Raw genomic sequence first — 17,664 nt, 5'->3', positions numbered from 1 at the left:
CATCCAGTCTATTTTAACTGGTAATAAATTAAATTAATTTTCCCCAAGGTAGTCTGTTCTGCCCGTGATGGTAATTGGTAAGTGATCTCCCTGACCCACAAGCTTTTTCCTCTTATTTCCTCCCCGTCCTGTCCTGTTGTGAAGGGGCAGTGAGAGAGCTGCTGGGTGCGAGCCTGGAAGCTGGCCAAAGCCAGACCACCACACATGGCTAAAGACATTTGCATTCACACAAATGACAGAATGAGAGCATTCACACAAATGAGAAAGCTATGGCAGTAACTCATGGCAGACCAGAAGCAGGAGAAGTTCTGCATGGTGTACAGTCAGAGAGTCAAGGCTCAACTCTGAAACCTTCTGTGACAGGAGAATATTAATGGCTCCTTGGTGACGCTTCCCAGCTGTGACGCACTGGTACAACAGCTTTCTTCGGGTTCCACTTGTTTGATTTGTCTTTCTAGATTTTTCAGGATATAAACCTAGACTTTTCTGGAGATGATTGTGTGTTAAATACTTCAGTGTTGAATTCACATCACCTAATTTTTCACCTGTGTCTTATCACACTTAGTTCACCAGCAGACATCTACCAGAAGTTTACCATTTCCAGAATAAAGTGGACAAAAGCAGTACAAAAAAAGGTCTATGAGATAAGCTATTATTGTACTACTGCTTGCCATATTTAGGGCTATGTAATACATTAGTGTCATATTGCAATGCTCTATATTCATAACAATATAGCTACTCAAGTAGTTATTATGATCTCTTGAAAGTCTCTTGGGCTACTGGGAAACCAACGTATGTCAAATTCCATTTTTTCCCTAATATTAATAAACTAGATAAGAAAAAGAATAAGACATTATCCTATTCTTACTGTTAACAATTATATCACTTATTTGTGCAACTCTGAACATGTGGAAGGAAACTTTGCTTATACTATACTTAGGCTGCTAGTATGTCCTAAAGCATACTTCATATTTATATAGACCATGGATAAAGAAAGACTACTTAACATATGATTTCATCACGCCAAAGAGTTGCTGTCTGGACACCTGATCCTATGGGGAGTACGTGAAAATAGACTGGATGGTGAGAAACAAAGCAAAACCAAAACACCTTCCCCCAACCTTCCTCTCTTTCCCAGGCTCAAATTAATTTCTTCATGATATTTTTATCACCAATCTGGATGATGGGATCCAGTGTACCCTGAGTAAGTTTGGAGATGACACCAAGTTGGGTGGGAGTATTGATCTGCTTGAGAGTAGGAAGGTTCTACAGAGGGATCTGAACAGGCTGGGTCAATGGGCTGAGGCCAATTGTATGAGTGTCATGGTTTAACCCCAGTCGGAAACTAAGTACCACACAGCCGCTCGCTCACCCTTCTCCCCACCCACGCCCCCGGTGCGATGGGGGCAAGAATCGGAAGAAGTAAGAAAACTTGTGGGTTGAGGTAAGAACAGTTTAATGATTGAAATAATAATGAAATGAAATGAAATGAAATGAAATGAAATGAAATGAAATGAAATGAAATGAAATGAAATTAAAAGTTAATAATAACAACAACAACAAAACAATAATAATAATTACAGGGAAAATTATGGAGAAGATCATTCTGGGAGTTATTGAAAAACACCTGAAAGACAATGCAGTCATTGGTCCCAGCCAGCACAGGTTCACGAGGGGAAAGTCCTATTTAACAAACTTCTTTTCCTTCTATGACAAGGTTAACCACCTAGGTGACCAAGGGAAGCCAGTCAACATAATATTTTGGGATTTCGGTAAAGCTTTTGATACTGTCTCTCGCAGTACCCAGGAGGACAGAATGTCCAGCATACAGCAGGATAAACATGTAATGCAGTGGGTGTGCAATTGGCTGATGTGTCAGGCTCAAAGGGCTGTATTAAATGAGGCTAGATCAGGCTGGCAGCCAGTCAATAGAGAGGTTCTGCATGGATATATCTTGGGGCTGGTACTCTTAATCTCTTCGTAAATGACTTGAATGAAAGACTGGAAGGAATACTAATTAAGTTTGCTGATGACACAAAATTGGGAGGAGCTGCTGGCACTCTTGAGGGCAGATAGGTCCTGCAGAGAGATATAGTCCACTTTGGAGACTGAGATCAAGCAAAAGCATCCCTGACACATAGGGGTCTGCAGCTGTGCAGCTGGACATGGGTTCAGCTTGTCCGGCACTTGCTTGTGACAAGGCAAGGCATGCTTCCACCCTGATAAATATACAAGCTATGTTACTTTAACAATAAGCATAACCCTAAAGTGAATTTTGCCCTGCATTTCTTTAAGTACAACTGTTATGCTTTTTGCTAGTTTATTAAAACAAAACAAAACAAAACCCCAAACAAAACCAAAACCAAACCCACAAAAATCCCACCAGTTTCCTTTCATATTGGGATGGTTTTGGTTTCTTTTGCAACAGCTGTGTACAGTTGCTCCATCATCCTCCCCTGAGCCTCACAGTCTCATAGCCTCTGCTTGCCTCTTCAGAGCATTCCTCCAGTGAGTGGCACGTGTGCATGCATTTGTGTGCGTAGGTGGGAGATTTTGATCAACCACACAAGTATCAGCCCCTAAAGCATCTGGCTGGAAGCTGGCATGAATGAAAGTGGATGAGATAATTAAGAATAATTATTTTTCAAATATTCTTGCTCTGTCTGAGCATGCAGAGATGCAGCTATGAAAGCCAAAGCTGAAGGGGAATTGAATCTGGCCAGGGATGTCAAAGACAGCAAGAAGGGCTTCTGCAAGTACATAGGTGACAAAAGACAGACTAGGGAAAATGTGGGCCCGTTGCTGAATGAGTTGGGGGACCTGGTGACATGGGACGTGGAAACAGTTGATGTACTGAATGCCACCTTTGCCTTGGTCTAGCCTAGCAAGACCAGGCTTCAGGAATCCCAGACCCAGAGATCTCTGAATCCCAGAGATCAGGTGGAGAGCCTGCAACGAGGATGGTGTGTCCTTGGTGAAAGAAAATCAGGTCAGGCATCCCTGATGGGATGTTCCCATTGGCGTTTAACGGGTTAAAGTACCCTGCCACATGGAGTTACTTGGGCACCTGTACCTCTGCAGCACGTGCATACAGAAACAACAGGTAATACACATTTTTGTCTCTTTATTTCATTGAGTTCATTTGTCTACCAACCTGATTTATCTTCCTAAGTTCTAAATGCTTTAGTGACCTCTTTCTTATCGCAGAGGCGTAACCCATAGTAAAGCCTGGATATATATTCTCTCTGCTGACTATAAAGGTGGACTCAGATTTAGATTCCTACCTTTCAGATTATGTTTTTAGGACTAACAGAATGATGAACAAAATAATTTCCCAGTGCATATGTATATCCAGAGTTCCCGTGCCTCAGGTGTAAAATCCAGCCCTTGCCCTTGTTAAACTTCATACGGCTGGTGATTGCCCAGTTCTCTAATTTGTCTATATCCCACCTACCTTTAGGCACCGGCAATGCAGATTTTTACATCTGAATTACTCACTCACTCACTCAGCTGAGAGAAATAGGAACTTCCATGACATCAGCAATTCGTATTATTTTAGATGTCTATGGTGGAGAAACATTAATGATACTGACAGTATACTTGCTTATTTCTATTGCCTATAGAAAACTTGGGCAACTGTTGCTGCCTCTTTTGCTGATAAATATGTTGAACAAATGAATCACAGTGTCTATACCTTCTCATCTCCTCATTTTCTCTTTCATCATTGCTAAGGACAAGAAAAAGGCATCACACACACACACACACACACACACTTTCTCATCTCATGCACGTGAATCCTGAAGGGAGAATGTTAATCCTTAGTTCCCTTAGAGTAAAACTGAACTCCAGGTATTGTGGGCCACATTATCTCAGTCCCAATGGCGTACATACAGAAAAAAAGATATGGTTCCATTATTCTCTTTATTACATTATTCTGTGTTTTTCAAAAATCAGTCAAGCATATTTTGGCTGAAACAGTCCAGGAAGTTTCCCAGACAAACAGTTCTGTCAGCATCATCTGAAGAGATGATAAACGCCCAGAAAAAGGCAGCAAGGTGTAGATGCTGGTGAACATATTTATGGGGGCATCTGCTTGTACGCTGAACATCTTTTTACTCCCCAGAGCCTACCTTAAATAGGAACTCATAATATGGATTTTATATTATTTGATGAAATGGACATAAGTGCATGAACACTTCTATTAATTTAAACTCATTTAGGTTTGCATTATACTTTTGCAGGGTTAACAATGGAAAGAATGTAACTAGATCGCTTCTGCTTGAGGCAAACCAGTAGGTGGAAAGCCACAGGATCTCCATGTCACCTAGCTTAGAGCACCAATAATCAAATGAATTCCAGTTACTTCCAGCTAGCCAAAAATTTTGTCAGTGCATACTCACTTCACTATTAATGATACCACCAATCCTGGCATCTTTGGACATCCATCTTAGAAGGAAAGAAATTGTGCTTCTGTCTTGTGCTATATTTCTCATCATTAAATATGAAGTGATTCTAAGATGACTGACTCAAATTTAGATGCCTATAGACATTTAGATGCTGAAGTTAACCGAGGGGCATCCAGCCCATCCAAAGTGAAATTCTCCTGTCTCATCATAGATGCTACTGCTGCCCTTTGGAGGTGCCCATTTCCTTCTATGTAAAATAAACACAGAATGGCTATTTGAAATTTGTATGTCTATTGTCCGTTCACCTAATTTAGAGAAGAGGAATCCCAGCTTGTGAGTGTTAAAGATGATCTCGTACAGGTTCCCCAGCTGAGATTTTTTACACTGGGCTCACTGTCATATCCAATCCAATTTTCACCTCATGTTTTAAACCCCATTTGATGAGCAACTGTAGCTCTTTCTGAGACCACAAGTCTGTCCCATGCTACTAATCCTTTAGTAGTGTGGGGTTTTTCTCTCTTTTGGGATGGGACCTGTTGTGGAAATGAAGCCAGGAACCAAACCGTGACTCCTCATTTCTTACTTTAGGGGTTTGCCTTCCATGGCAAGATGCAGCTCCTATTTTTCACGCCGGTTTCCGTCACGTTCTTGGCCATCTTCTTGGGGGACTCTCTAACTGTTGTGATGACAGCCATTGGGCCTGTTCTACAAATACCCATGTACTGCTTCCCAAAGGATCTTGGTTGACAGAGATCTGCTACAGCCTGCACGTTGTCCCGAAGATGCTTGTGATTCTGCTGGTGGAGAGAAAATTATTTTCTTCACAGGTCGTGCCTTGCAGCTCAAGTGTGTTATTCTTTTTGTCACCTGTGAGTGTTTCCTCTTAGGTGCAATGGCTTACGACCAGCAAGCGGCAATATGTCATCCATTGCATTATGCCACCATGATGAACAGGGATCGCTGCTTCAAGATGGCCATTGGGTCTTGGCTGTCTGGTTCCCGGTGGCTCTGGGCTTCACCACATGGTTACTCACCCTGCCCTTCTGTGGGAGAAATAAGGTCGGTCATTTCTTTTGTGGCATTTGTCCTGTGTTGAAGCTGGTGTGTGCAAACACAGCCTTGTTTGAACTACTGATTCTCATTGCTATTGTCATAATAGCGGTGATTCCCTTTGGTCTGATAGCCATCTCTTACTTTGCACCTTTGCATTATCCATGCTGTTCTTTAGACAGCTTCAGCTGTGGGCCAGAGGTGAGCCTCTTCCACCTGTGCAGCTCACCTGGTGGTAGTGACGCTTTCCCACAGCGCAACTGGCATCATTCACCTGCGACTCAAGTACAGCCACTCATCCAACATGAGAAAATTATTTCCCTGTCTTACACAGTTGTCACCCACATGCTCAACCCCATCATCTGCAGCTTGAGGAATCAGGAAGTCAAGCAAAGCCTGAGGAGGTGCATCCTAGAGGTCTTTTCCAACCTTAATGACTCTATGATTGTATGATTCTATGACTGACACGAGGTTACTCAGGAAGCAGATGGCCGTCTTTTCTCCATCCAGGTGATGGATTCCTCATAGCTGCTGCACAGAACACAAGTGTTTCCTTAGTAAAAACATTAAATGGAATTTATGAATGAAGTGGAATGCCTTTCAAAAACACCTGTGCTATTTTAACAATCCTTTGCTGTTAAATCCATAAAATATATGGCCTTTTTTACTCAGCACATTAGAATAAGTTGTTGTTGTTATACCTCTGGCATTGCAAACAAATAAGTAAACCTGACTTAATGTAGGAATATTACAAAAGTGGATTTTTTATAAAACTTTTATCCTCCCCCATGATTATACCTTTCTCTCATAAGTATAAAATGTCTGTTATCCGAGAAGAAAAAACAAAAATTTGTTTTTCTTCTCCATCAAAGGAAAGGCGATAGCCTGAAACTTCTCCCCTCAGAAGAACCCTCCTCAATAAGGAGTTAAGAAACAAGTTAGTACCTTAAGATTGGAGGGGAGGAGCTGTGTCTCCTGGAAGCGTCCTTCCTACTGATGGGAGAGACTGGGTTCAAGTCTAGACTTGATCTGAATTTTTTTCCTCTCAGAACAAAGATCTCTTTCCCAAACTGGTTAGTAACTTGCTCAGTTCAAAACAGAAAGGGTAAACCGAAACATTGCCAGCCAGTTGCAGTAGCTTTCTTTTAATTAATTCCCTTCTCACGTAGGCTGAAAGCAAGCTATGGGAGGGGATTGTTTCTTAACTCGTTGAACCTGACACTTTCTGTCTGATTCTTTTTCTGTCTTGCCAGATGGAGTGTTCATCAAAGCAAAATGTGACTTGCGCTTTTATTTTCGCTCTGCATATTTCAATCTAACTTCAACCCCAATTCTGGTCTTGCTTACGTCTGAGCAGCAATTTCTCTTCCAATCTGTGTGATCAATACCAAATTTACATCACTCTTTCTTAGACCAGAAGTAACAAAGGCACTCTACTGCAAATACAAAAGGACAATTATACAATTTCTTGTGTGTTGGGTGTACGTGGCAAGGTTTTGGTGATGGGGAACAGGAGCTCATGGAAAGCCCAGCTAGAGCAGGTTTATCCTGAAGGACTGCCGACCCAAGAGAGGACCCCACACTGGAGCAGGGGAAAAGTGTGAGGAGGAAGGAACAGCAGAGGCAAACTGTTATGAACTGACTGTAACCCCCCCATTCCTCATACAGCCTGCACAGTCTGGGGCTGGGAGGAGGAAGAAGATGTGGGAATGAAGGAGTGAAGATGAGCTTGGGAAGAATAAGGAGGGGTGGGGGGAAGGTGTTTTAGTTTTGTCTTTGTTCCTCACCACCCAATCTGTTTTAATTGGCAATAAGTTAAATCAATTTTCCCCAAGTCAGTCTGTTCTGCCCGTGATGGTAAGCAGTCAGTGATCTCCCAGTTCTTATCTCAGCTCAAGAGCTTTTTCATCTTATTTTCTCCTCCTGTCCTGCCTTGTTGAGGAGGGGGCATGAGAGAAAGGCTGGGTGGGAGTCTGGCTGCAGCCCAAGGTCAACGCACTGCAGTAGTATAAGTTACAAGTCTTGGTGAGAGGGGATTTGGGGAATAAGAAGCAGATAAAATGGGAAATAAAAAGTAAGGTATGGGGTAGAAGAATGAAATATTTGAATGCAGTGTGAGGAATGCTCAGGGAATGCAGGAGGAAGGGGGAATGTTCATGGTTAAGTTGCTTGTCTTCGCAAGCAACGGTTAGGCTTGCTGAGCTCCTGCTTCCTAGGAAGTGGCTGGACATCTGCCTGACAATGGGAAGTAGTGAATTAATTCCTTTTTTACTTGTGTGTACAGCTTTTTCTCTCCTTATTAAACTGTTATTACCTTGATCCATGAGTCTCTTCACTTGCCTTTGATTTTCTCCCCACACGAGAGGGGAGTGGGCAAGAGGTAAGACGCTTAGACAGCTGCAGAAAATTTAAGAACAAACTGAGCCGCTTGGCATTTTGCAGTTAACCCACTCCCTCCTACAAACAGTTTTCCACTTTTACCTCTGTGTTAAGTAAATACCTTGTGCTTGTATAAACATGTCTTCAGCTGAAACGTATACTCCCGAAGCTCCTGTTTGTGGTGTTATGCTGGTGTGGAGCCTGAAGTCACCGCATGCCGCAGCCCCTGTCACTTTGGTTCTCATTTGGACAGTGTGAATTCCTCCCCTGAATATAGTGAGTTGTCATAGTCCCCCAAACACAGCGAGAGCCATTAAGCAAAGCTAACAAAGGCAGTGCAGGCATAACCTATGCAGTGAAAAACTTAAACACTTTTGTAAGGATATGTGCAAGGGCAGAGCCTGCTCCTTTAGAGGAGGACCTTTTTCAGTGCGACAAGGGATGAGAGGAAAGGGAGGAAGCGACGAACAAGAACTTACAGGGACACAAATCTGGCCAACAAATGATAAGGGAGACAGTGAGGAGGACCAAAGCTGGGCAATCAATGACCCAATGAAGGGGGAACAGGGAGGAACAAAGGGAGGGTAGATTCAAAGGGGTATAGGGTGGGCTGGTCACATGCAAAACAGGGCATGTCAGTGCACTTGTCTGGCTGAGCCCTGTGCTTCATCTCTGCAGTCTGCCCCATTGCCTTATATCTTCTTCTCACGTCTTTTCTCAGCTACTGGTGGGACCTGTGTGTCTGTGAGTGAAAATTGGTACCAGCTACTGGAGTCAGACTCGGGGTGTGGATGCCCTGCAGCCTGTAGTGTCAGCTGCCGGAGCAAGTGGGGTCATAGAAGGAGAACAACCAAAACTGTCTTACTCTTCCAGTGGTATGTAGGGCAGCCAAACCTCTGCACTGATCCCACATTTTGTGGTATCCTTCAGAGACGATACCAGGAGCCCTTGGCGTGACTCCTGACTTTCCTGGCTCAAACAAGAAAGGAAGTGCACAGAAGGTGGAAACAGGGACAGGAAAACCAGAAGGGATGGAGATAGGAAAGCCAACGCTCAGCTGGAGTTGGAACTATCAAGGTACTGGAAGGGCAAGAAGAAGAATTTCTAGATGTACATTAGCAGAAAAAGGAAGCCTAAGGAAAATACATGCCCGCTGGTCAATGGGCAGCAGACCTCGTGACCCAGGACTTTGAAAAGGCTGGGGCATGCAATGCCTTTTTTGCCTTACATTTCACTGAGTGGGTGTGCCTTCAGGGTCCTTAAGCCTGCTAGCAAAGTACATGGGAGTGAAGCAGCATGAGCAGGATAAGAAGACACAGTTAGAGCACTTAGGTCAATTGCACATATAAAAGTTGATGAGACTGGGTAGGAAGCACCCAAGGGTGGTGTTGAAGAAACTGCTGCTTGATGCCCGTGCAAGTTCACTCTCTTTTGTCTTTGAAAGGTCACGGTGACCACAGGAGGTCCTGATGCTTGGAAAAAGGCAAACATCACACCCCTCCTCAAGAAGGAGCTGAGGAACCACAGTCTCACCTCAGTACCTGGGAAGGTGATGGAGTCAACCCTCCTGGTAACCATTCTGAGGTACATGAAGGACAAGAGGGTGGTTGGGAACAGCCAGCGTGAATACAACAAGCGCAAATCAGGCCTGATCAATCTCACTGACTTCTATGATGAGATAACTGTCTGGACCGACATGGGAGGGCAGTGGATGTTGTATACCTTAATTTGAGCAAGGCCTTCAGTATAGTCTCCTACAGACTCCTTAGATCTACATTTGGAAGATAGGCACCGGGCAAGGGGATAATAATGTCAATGGCCAGGATTGCCAGGCTCAAATGGCTGTGTGGTAAGAAGTCCTGCTAGCAGCTAGTTACCAGCGATATTTCTCAGGGATCAGTACTGTGGCTACTACAGTTTAATTTTGTTATTAACAAGCTGAATGATAGAATAGAGCACGCTCTTAGCACGTCTGCTGATGCTTCCAAACTGGAGGGAGTGGTGATGCACCGGAGGGAAGAACCTGTCTTCAGGGGGGCATTGAGAGGCCAGAAACATGGTCTGACTGGAACCTCCTGCAGTTCAACAAAAGCAAGTCAAAACTTGTACATCTGGGAAGAAAGAAACAATCCCACACCACAGGGCAGGCCAGGGGATGACTGGGTAGAAAGCAGCTTTGCAGGAGAAGCAGCTTTTGAGGGTCAGGTTGGAAAGAAGTCACATGTGTGCCAGCAGCATGCCCTTGCCGCAAGGAAGACCAAATGGGCTGCATTGGCAAAAGCACAGGCAGCTGGTGGAGGGGAGCAAGCCTTCCCTTCTCTTTGGCATTCCTGAGATCACATTTGGAAGAGCGTGTCCAATATTGGACTGCCCAGTACCGGAAAGACATTGCCCAGTGGAGGGACACCGGGACGCCAGGGTGATTAGTGGTCTCTCTAGTGATTAGTCCCTCAAGGACAAGGAGAGGCTGGGAGGCTGGGTTTCTTCATCCTTGTTGCTTCCTAGGGGAAGGAGATGATATTGCTGTCTGCAGCTACTTAGTGTGGGGGTGGATTCTCCCCCACACTAAGGCAATGGGGAGAAAATGGGGGCAAATATTTCCCAGAGGAGCACGGTGATAAGATGCAAGGTGATGGGCGCAAGTCGGAACATGGGAAATTTGGATTAGATACTAGGGAACACTCTTTCACCTTTAGGGTATTCAGGCTTGGAACAGGCTGCCCAGATTTGCCTAAATACCCTTGAAACTGTTGAAAACTTCACTGGCCAAGACCCTACCCAGTTGGCCTGCTTTGAACAGGGGAAGGACCAGAGACTGCAGAGGCTTCTTCCAACCTACATTATTCCGTGTGCCTACAAAACTATGCTGAACATACTGGGTTTTCAAACCCAAGATCAGTCTCAAGCTGACCTGCCAGGAGCTTTATAGGGGAAATGTTGGGATTTTGGGATGTTTGTGATTGCAAAGAGTCCAGAAACGACTCCTTAGCCACCAAATGCCAACAAAAATAAAACATCAGAAATCCTAACAGATCAGAATGGGTGGAATGCACACTTGGTTTCACAAATTCTAACATTTGAAAGGGATTTAGGAAACATTGCCTAAACACTGCTCTAGTTCGGCTGAGGTTGTATGACTCATGCCTCTACATCCAGGAGAATTTTCAGCCATTTTTGTGCACTGAGATGGAGATATTTGTGTTTGATTTTTTTTTTTTCTGTATGTGCGAGGTATTTTTGGCTTGGCTTTTTGGTTTGGTTTGGTGGTTTGGTGGGGTTTTTTTGTTTGGTTGTTGTTGTGGGGTTTGGTTTTTTTTTTTTTTTGGTAGGTTGTGTTTTGTAGTGTTTTTGGTTTGGTGTTCCTTTTTTTTGTTGTTGTTATTAACTAATCTCTGCGGGCTGCTTCATTTTTTGTCTTCTGTTTTGCAGGTGGCTCATCTATGCATTATACATTATGCTTAGGGAACACTTTGTTGCTCTGCAACTCACCCCTGATTCACAAACCTCATTTCAGAAACCTGATCAAAGCAATAGGAAAATCACTTCTGCCATGAAGATGTTGCTGTTTTGCACATTATGGATGTGACAAAAAGACTTTTTTCCCCCTCTAACTAGGTCATCAGAGATTGCTGGTACAGTTTGCAAAGCTTCCTCCTTGCATCCTACCTGAATAACGCCAAGCCCCTGGGAACTCGCAGTAGTCCTTGTCATCACACCCGCAGTATTAATGGCTCGGCTAGAAGAACGCCAAGCAGATATCAAAGAAAAAAGGAGAACAGAAATTCTCAGTCTTCTAACTGCACAAAATGAGTTGTTTTCTCCTCAGCTTTGCTTTCTGGCTCACTATGAGAGGGCCCTGCTACAATGAGAAAAGTGTTGATTGATAGCTAGGCGAGGTTTGTCCAGAATGATCTTTTTTAAAATCTTTTTATTCTGTAATTCATGTAGTTGGAACAACAGGCAAGCTTCAGCATGCAAAGTCTTTCCTTTGCATTTGTATTTAAGCAAGAGTCTTAAAAGAAGAAGATTGGGAGAACTCTTTTCCTTTGACTGGATGTGTTAATCAGTTAATCGGAGAAAAATGTTAGTCAGCATCTGTGAAACAGAAGGGAAGTATTAGAAAGAGAAGGAAAAAAATGTTTAGAAGGAATGGAGGACAGGGATTAGACCACCTGTGGTTGACTGAGAAAAAGAGGCAGGATCAGAGGAGGTTGTGGAACACACCGTAACAGAGTGGTTTCTTTCTACAGATGGACTTCAGTGAGGAGGGCTTTGGTGCCTAAAAGTGGCCAATAATGTGTAAGAAACAGAAGCATTTGTATTTCATAGAGAACTGCATCTATACCTCTTCAAATGGAGGTGACTGACTAAAATTTTAATAAATCTATAATATTAACAGATCTAATGTTTCCAATAGAGCTTGTTCAAAGATCAGACTAGAAGTATTTTCAGAGAAATATGATCAGTTTTTTAGAGTCTCTATGCCTGTAAATTACCTTTAGGCCACACGCTCGTGTTCTTTCATTATGAGATCAGTTTAGAAGTTTTCTGTTTGTTTATTGTTTTCATGCTGAAATAATAAGCTGAAGAAGTATGAGCAAAAGAGTGAGTGGGCTGGAGATGCACCATAATGACTTTCAAAAATCACCTATTTTCAACAAAAGTATATAGCACAATGGAATGGACAAGAAAGACTATGAAATGTAGCTATACGTGCTTTAACCTCTTTACAAGAAATAGTTTGGAAGTAACCCTTTTTTCATTAGCTGTATTCATCAATATTAATCATCACTGCGTTGAACGTACGGAGAAAACTACTCGTCTTGTAGAATTTGCAGTCTATATTGTAAGCTAGAAATACCTGTGCCTACCTGCCCCAGTAAAATAATCTCAGGACTTTGTTCTTTACTGCCTATGGTTGGGACTTACCCATAGCGATAAACAAACTTACCTGAAACAGAAAAAACATGAAAGCATGTGCTTCCTAATTCACATTTTAGAAGAGTAACGATACTGACAGAACAGATCATATTGTCTCAGTGGGGCAGTACGGCCAGCTTTCAGCGAGATGAGCCAACTGGTCTGGAACTCGCACCAGCTAACTCGGCTCCTACAAATTCAGTCTTGCTCCGTCACAGTACTGTAGGAGATGAGATGCTGGCTTTTGTCCCATTCATCTGCTGCTGCTCAACAAAAAGACATTCTTTAGGCAAAGTATACAGTCCAAAACCAAAAACTGTTTGTGATCACATGCTATGGCATCCTCTTCCTTTATTCTCAGCAACGTAATGCTGATGATTGTGTGGTACCTTGGAGCACCTTCTGGTGGCTGATGATAAAAAAAATGGAAATTGTACAATTGTTGAGATCAAAGAACTGTCTGGAAGAGATTGTGGCCATTAGAAATGTTAAAGTTGAAATTGGCTTAATGAAGTGTAGGCACAATAGTAGAAAGAAAGCATCAGCAGTGATTCACATTATGAGTTAGAAGCTTTACTGATGAGATCAAAGGTTGTAGCAGGAAGTTACAGATGAGCCAAACTGAAACACGAATGTGGCTGAAGATGAAGAGCAATGTTTTACGTCTTACATATTCTGCTGTTGTGCATAGACGGAAGTTTTTATTTGAGTACCTTCCCTTCTGTAGTAGTTTACTCTTTTCTTTGTTCCAGGCAGAAAGTAGAAGACTACGTTAAAGCTCTTTCTGTCCATGTTAATTCCTTGAGTTTCTATGCAGCTGTTATGTTTGATTACAAGTGTTATGTTTTGCTCTTTTCTGCATTTGTTTGCATTAAAATAGCACAGAAACAGGTGAGTTTTGTAATACTGTTACTCCTCACCACTGTGGAACCTTGACATTTTGCCTTTGCTTCTTATTATTCTAGCAATGCTGAATAGGACAGAGGCCAGTGATTTCATCGTTTTGGACCTCACTGATATCCAGGGGCTGCAGCACTTTTTCTTCTTCTCCTTTCCGTTGCTCTACATGACCAGTCTTCTGGGAAATGGTGTCATTGTGACCATGGTGATAGCCAAGCCCTGGCTCCACACACCAATGTACTTTTTCCTGGGGAGCCTGTCCTGCCTGGATGTTTTCTACTCCACAGTCACTGTTATCAAGGTGTTGACTGTCTTCCTCTTTGGGCATCAGCCCATTTCTTTTGGTGGGTGCTTTGCCCAGCTCCACTTCTTCCACTTCCTGGGCAGTACTGAGGCTGTGCTCCTGGCCACCATATCGTACAACGGCTATGTGGCCATTTGCAAGCCTTTGCGCTACACAATTGTCATGAGACCACAGACTTGTCTGCTGCTGGCTGTGGCCAGCTGGTCCGCTGGTTTTGTACATGCCATGATGCACTCAGTCATGACCTCTCAACTGAGTTTCCGTGGCCACAACTGCATTCATCACTACTTCTGTGACAGCAAGCCACTGTTGAGTTTGGCTTGCAGTAGTACCAGCTGCAACGTGACCCTCCTCAATGTGGTCACCACATCTATTGCTCTAGGCCCCTTCACTCTCATAGTCTTCTCCTACCTCTATATCATCTCCTTTCTGTTCTATAAAGTCCGGTCCCAGGAAGAAAGGTGGAAGCCCTTCTCCACTCGTGCCTCCCACCTCACCATTGTAGCACTGTTCTACCTACCGGTGCTCTTCAATTATGCACCACCCTCCTCAGGAAGCTCCCCTGAAAGGTGTCTCTCATGTACAGTGCTGTCACCCCAGCCCTGAACCCCTTGATCTATGCTCTTAGGAACCAGGAGGATTCTCTTAGGAAACGTTAGGGAGAAAACTCTTTCCTGGAGGAAAGTGACTAAAACAAGGACAAGGCTCAGAATGTGGTTACTCCACCTCTCATATTTATAAGGCAAGAGGCCAAAAGGACACTGTATTGCAAGAGACTGAAAAACTACTGATTATCTCACGTAGTTTAACACATTTAGAAGTCAATTGCACAGATCTAAATCAGGGGAGCTATTCAAGGGCTTGATGCTTCTTCCATCGTTTTAAGATATCTTACGGTACCCCATCTGGCCTCCAGCTTCCAATACAGAACCACGTGTGTCTCTTGCAGGACTTGAGGCATAGCTGACAGCCCCATGCAGTTGTCCTGGATTAAGGTATTAAATGATGACTTGGTGGCTATGTTTAGGCAGCTGAATGACTCGCCTGTCGTTCAGACCTTCTGTGTAGCTGAAGGGAGCTAGCATGTGCCGCATTTTGGGTGGTCATAGCCTAAGAATGATATTGTCAACATTTGACCTGAGTCAACCCCCTGGAGGGATCTGTTTCTTTCCATTAAGTTTAAGGGGAACCTTACTAACGAACATAGATTTAAATGTAAACTTGAAAACGGATGTGAGCTTCACCTCTACTAGCTTTAGTAGTGTGGCTTATCTTGCCTAGGTTTATGTACTTAAACGTACTTATGTGTCTAGCTGCTTTTCCAGATTCGCATGATGGCTATGATGAAACAATTTATTTGTGTTTACACAGGCTACTACAGACGCATTAAATGGCCTCAAGTATCCTACCCAGACTTTGCCAGTGGATCCAGAACAGGTCTCTTGCAGGTGATTTGTCATACTTCGTGCCTGTGAGGTATGGACATTTCTAATAGCACTAGACATCTACTTATATCTAGGCACTAAATCCCAGTTTTAATGTGGGGTGCAGCGGTTTACAAGTGCTTCATTTTTTGGTGCTGTGGTTCTTTACACAGACATTCACCACCTTCGGTCTTAGCCTGGACTGCAGTTCCATGTTGAGTTAGATGAAAAGCATATGACCTTCTCAGACACTAGATGTGCTGTGTCTGCCTTTTGGATTACTGAGGACAGAATAAAGGGGTACTCTGAATTGTCTGCATAATGGCCTAGATGCAGAGAATGGAGGGCAAGCTCCTAGCTTCAGGTAAGATTTCTGGAGACGATATCTTAACTCAGCTGGCCATGCATTTGCAATCCATGGATTTTAGAAAGATTTCATCCTTTCCAGCTTGACAATTCAGATCTGTGCAATAGCACTAAGCATTTCACAGTGAGGCATTTAAAACCATACTTGCTGTAAGCGCACAAATGTGATTTGGTTGCCTAAGAAAAGGCATCTATAGGCATCACATAAGAGGCTTGTGTGTCCTCCACCTGGTGCTCTAGAAAGACACAGGAATCCATTTGGTTCTGCTTCATATGTACCAGTTGTGTGTAACACGCAAGGTATCAATATAAGACGTGAACAGGCTCCCTGATGTTGGCAACAGACCCTGGAGAGATCCAGGCTTAGATGTCCCCACGTCATCTAAGCATCTAGACTCCATCAGGATACAAGCACCTCAGTATAGGAGCTTGCTGCCACTTCAGACGCTCAGAGGTATGGCCTTCAAGTTGCCATTTCAAAATGACATGCAGGTCCTTGAACAAACCTAAAGACTTGTTCTAAAGGCTGGAGTGTAAAAGGGTGTCTTTAATGGCCTCAAGTGCATATGTTCAGACGACTATTTCGAGTGCCTTGAGCTGAGTTCCACTCACCTGCCCATCTTACTTACCCCCGACTGTGTTAAATCCTTGCGTCTAGAGTTCTAACGATGGTGACCCCAGCTTCCAAAAAGGGCATTGCAAACAGGATAGACGTTCTTTCTGTCAGCGCAATCCTTTCTCACTGAAGAATCAGGCAGCTCTTCTGAACCCTCCCTGAGCACACACGTGCTCCCTTCAGCACCCCTGCCCACTAAGAGCAACTGCCCCGAGACAGACAGAAGGCTTGACAAGCTTTTGTAATAACTTTGGAAATAATGATATGTTAGAATCATTTAGGCTGAAAAAGAACCTGAAGTCATCGAGTCCAACCGTTAACGTAACACTGCCAAGTCCACCGCTAAACCTTGTTCCTAAGCACCACATCTACACGTCTTTTAAACACCTCCAGGGATGGTGACTCAACCGCTTCTCTGGACAGCCTGTTCAAATGATTGATGGCCCTTTTGGTGAAGAAAGTTTTCCTAATATCCAATCTAAACCTTGCCTGGCACAACTTGAGGCCGTTTCCTCTCATCCTATCACTTGTTACGTCGGAACAGAGACCAACACCCTGCTCGCTACAACCTCCTTTCAGGTGGTTGTAGAGATCCGTAAGGTCTCCTCTGAGTCTCCTTTTCTCCAGGCTAAACAAGCTCAGTTCCCTCAGTTGCTCCTCTCATAAGACTTGTTCTCTAGACCCTTCACCAGCTTCATTGCCCTTCTCTGGACATGCTCCAGCACCTCAATGTCCTTCGTGTAGTGAGGGGCCCAAAACTGAACACAGTATTCAAGGTGCCGACTCACCTTATGGAAGAGGACAAGAAAAAAAATCAATAATGCATGACAGAATTTATCCTCTTGGAACAGGGGAATGTTTCTGAACTGTTCATTCGTCTTTTCTTATTTTTTTCAATTATGTATGTGATGGCCATGACTAGAAACATCCTCACCACTGTTCTGGCTTTGGTTTAGTCTCATTCACTGGAATTCTGGAATTACTCTTTGGAGACCTGCTCTAGTCCTCCACCATCCTGCCCAAGATCATAGCTGCTTGGATCACTGCAGATGTAACCATTTCTGTTACAGCTGCATTGTGCAATTTTACTGGTTTTGTGTTCTGACAGGTGCAAAATACTGCATCAGTGAATGCCTAATAACCATTACTTAACCCTAAGTAAAACTCTCCACTATACAACATTTACCAAAGGTAAGATTTGGCTCCCCTGGTAAGGAGCAATGGGACGTCTGGATTACTTTTAAGTATAATGGTAACAATGGCATCCATTGTCCTGATGGATGTAACCATTTTGCTTTG

The 17,664-nt window shown here is 43.5% G+C and overlaps 1 protein-coding gene and 1 pseudogene across 1 annotated transcript; both read left to right on the top strand.

Moving 5' to 3' along the window:
* Nucleotides 1–5,015: 5,015 nt before the first annotated feature.
* LOC142059568 (olfactory receptor 10A7-like) lies at nt 5,016–9,567 on the top strand (annotated as a pseudogene).
* Nucleotides 9,568–13,722: 4,155 nt separating this feature from the next.
* Nucleotides 13,723–14,565, top strand: LOC142059529 (olfactory receptor 12D1-like). Its single transcript, XM_075098347.1, has one exon. It carries the CDS (start codon nt 13,723–13,725, stop codon nt 14,563–14,565), a length of 843 nt encoding a protein of 280 aa, XP_074954448.1.
* The last annotated feature ends 3,099 nt before the right edge of the window (nt 14,566–17,664 follow it).

Source organism: Phalacrocorax aristotelis, chromosome 7 (genome assembly GCF_949628215.1).
Source record: "Phalacrocorax aristotelis chromosome 7, bGulAri2.1, whole genome shotgun sequence".
NCBI classification, from domain to species: Eukaryota; Metazoa; Chordata; class Aves; order Suliformes; family Phalacrocoracidae; genus Phalacrocorax; species Phalacrocorax aristotelis.
Note: the sequence above shows the minus strand (reverse complement) of the source record. Positions and strands in the feature narration are given on the sequence as shown.

What these genes read in the sequence shown, in the direction of transcription:
- LOC142059529 (XM_075098347.1), top strand. Translation starts at nt 13,723, where the DNA reads ATGCTGAATAGGACAGAGGCCAGTGATTTCATCGTTTTGGACCTCACT.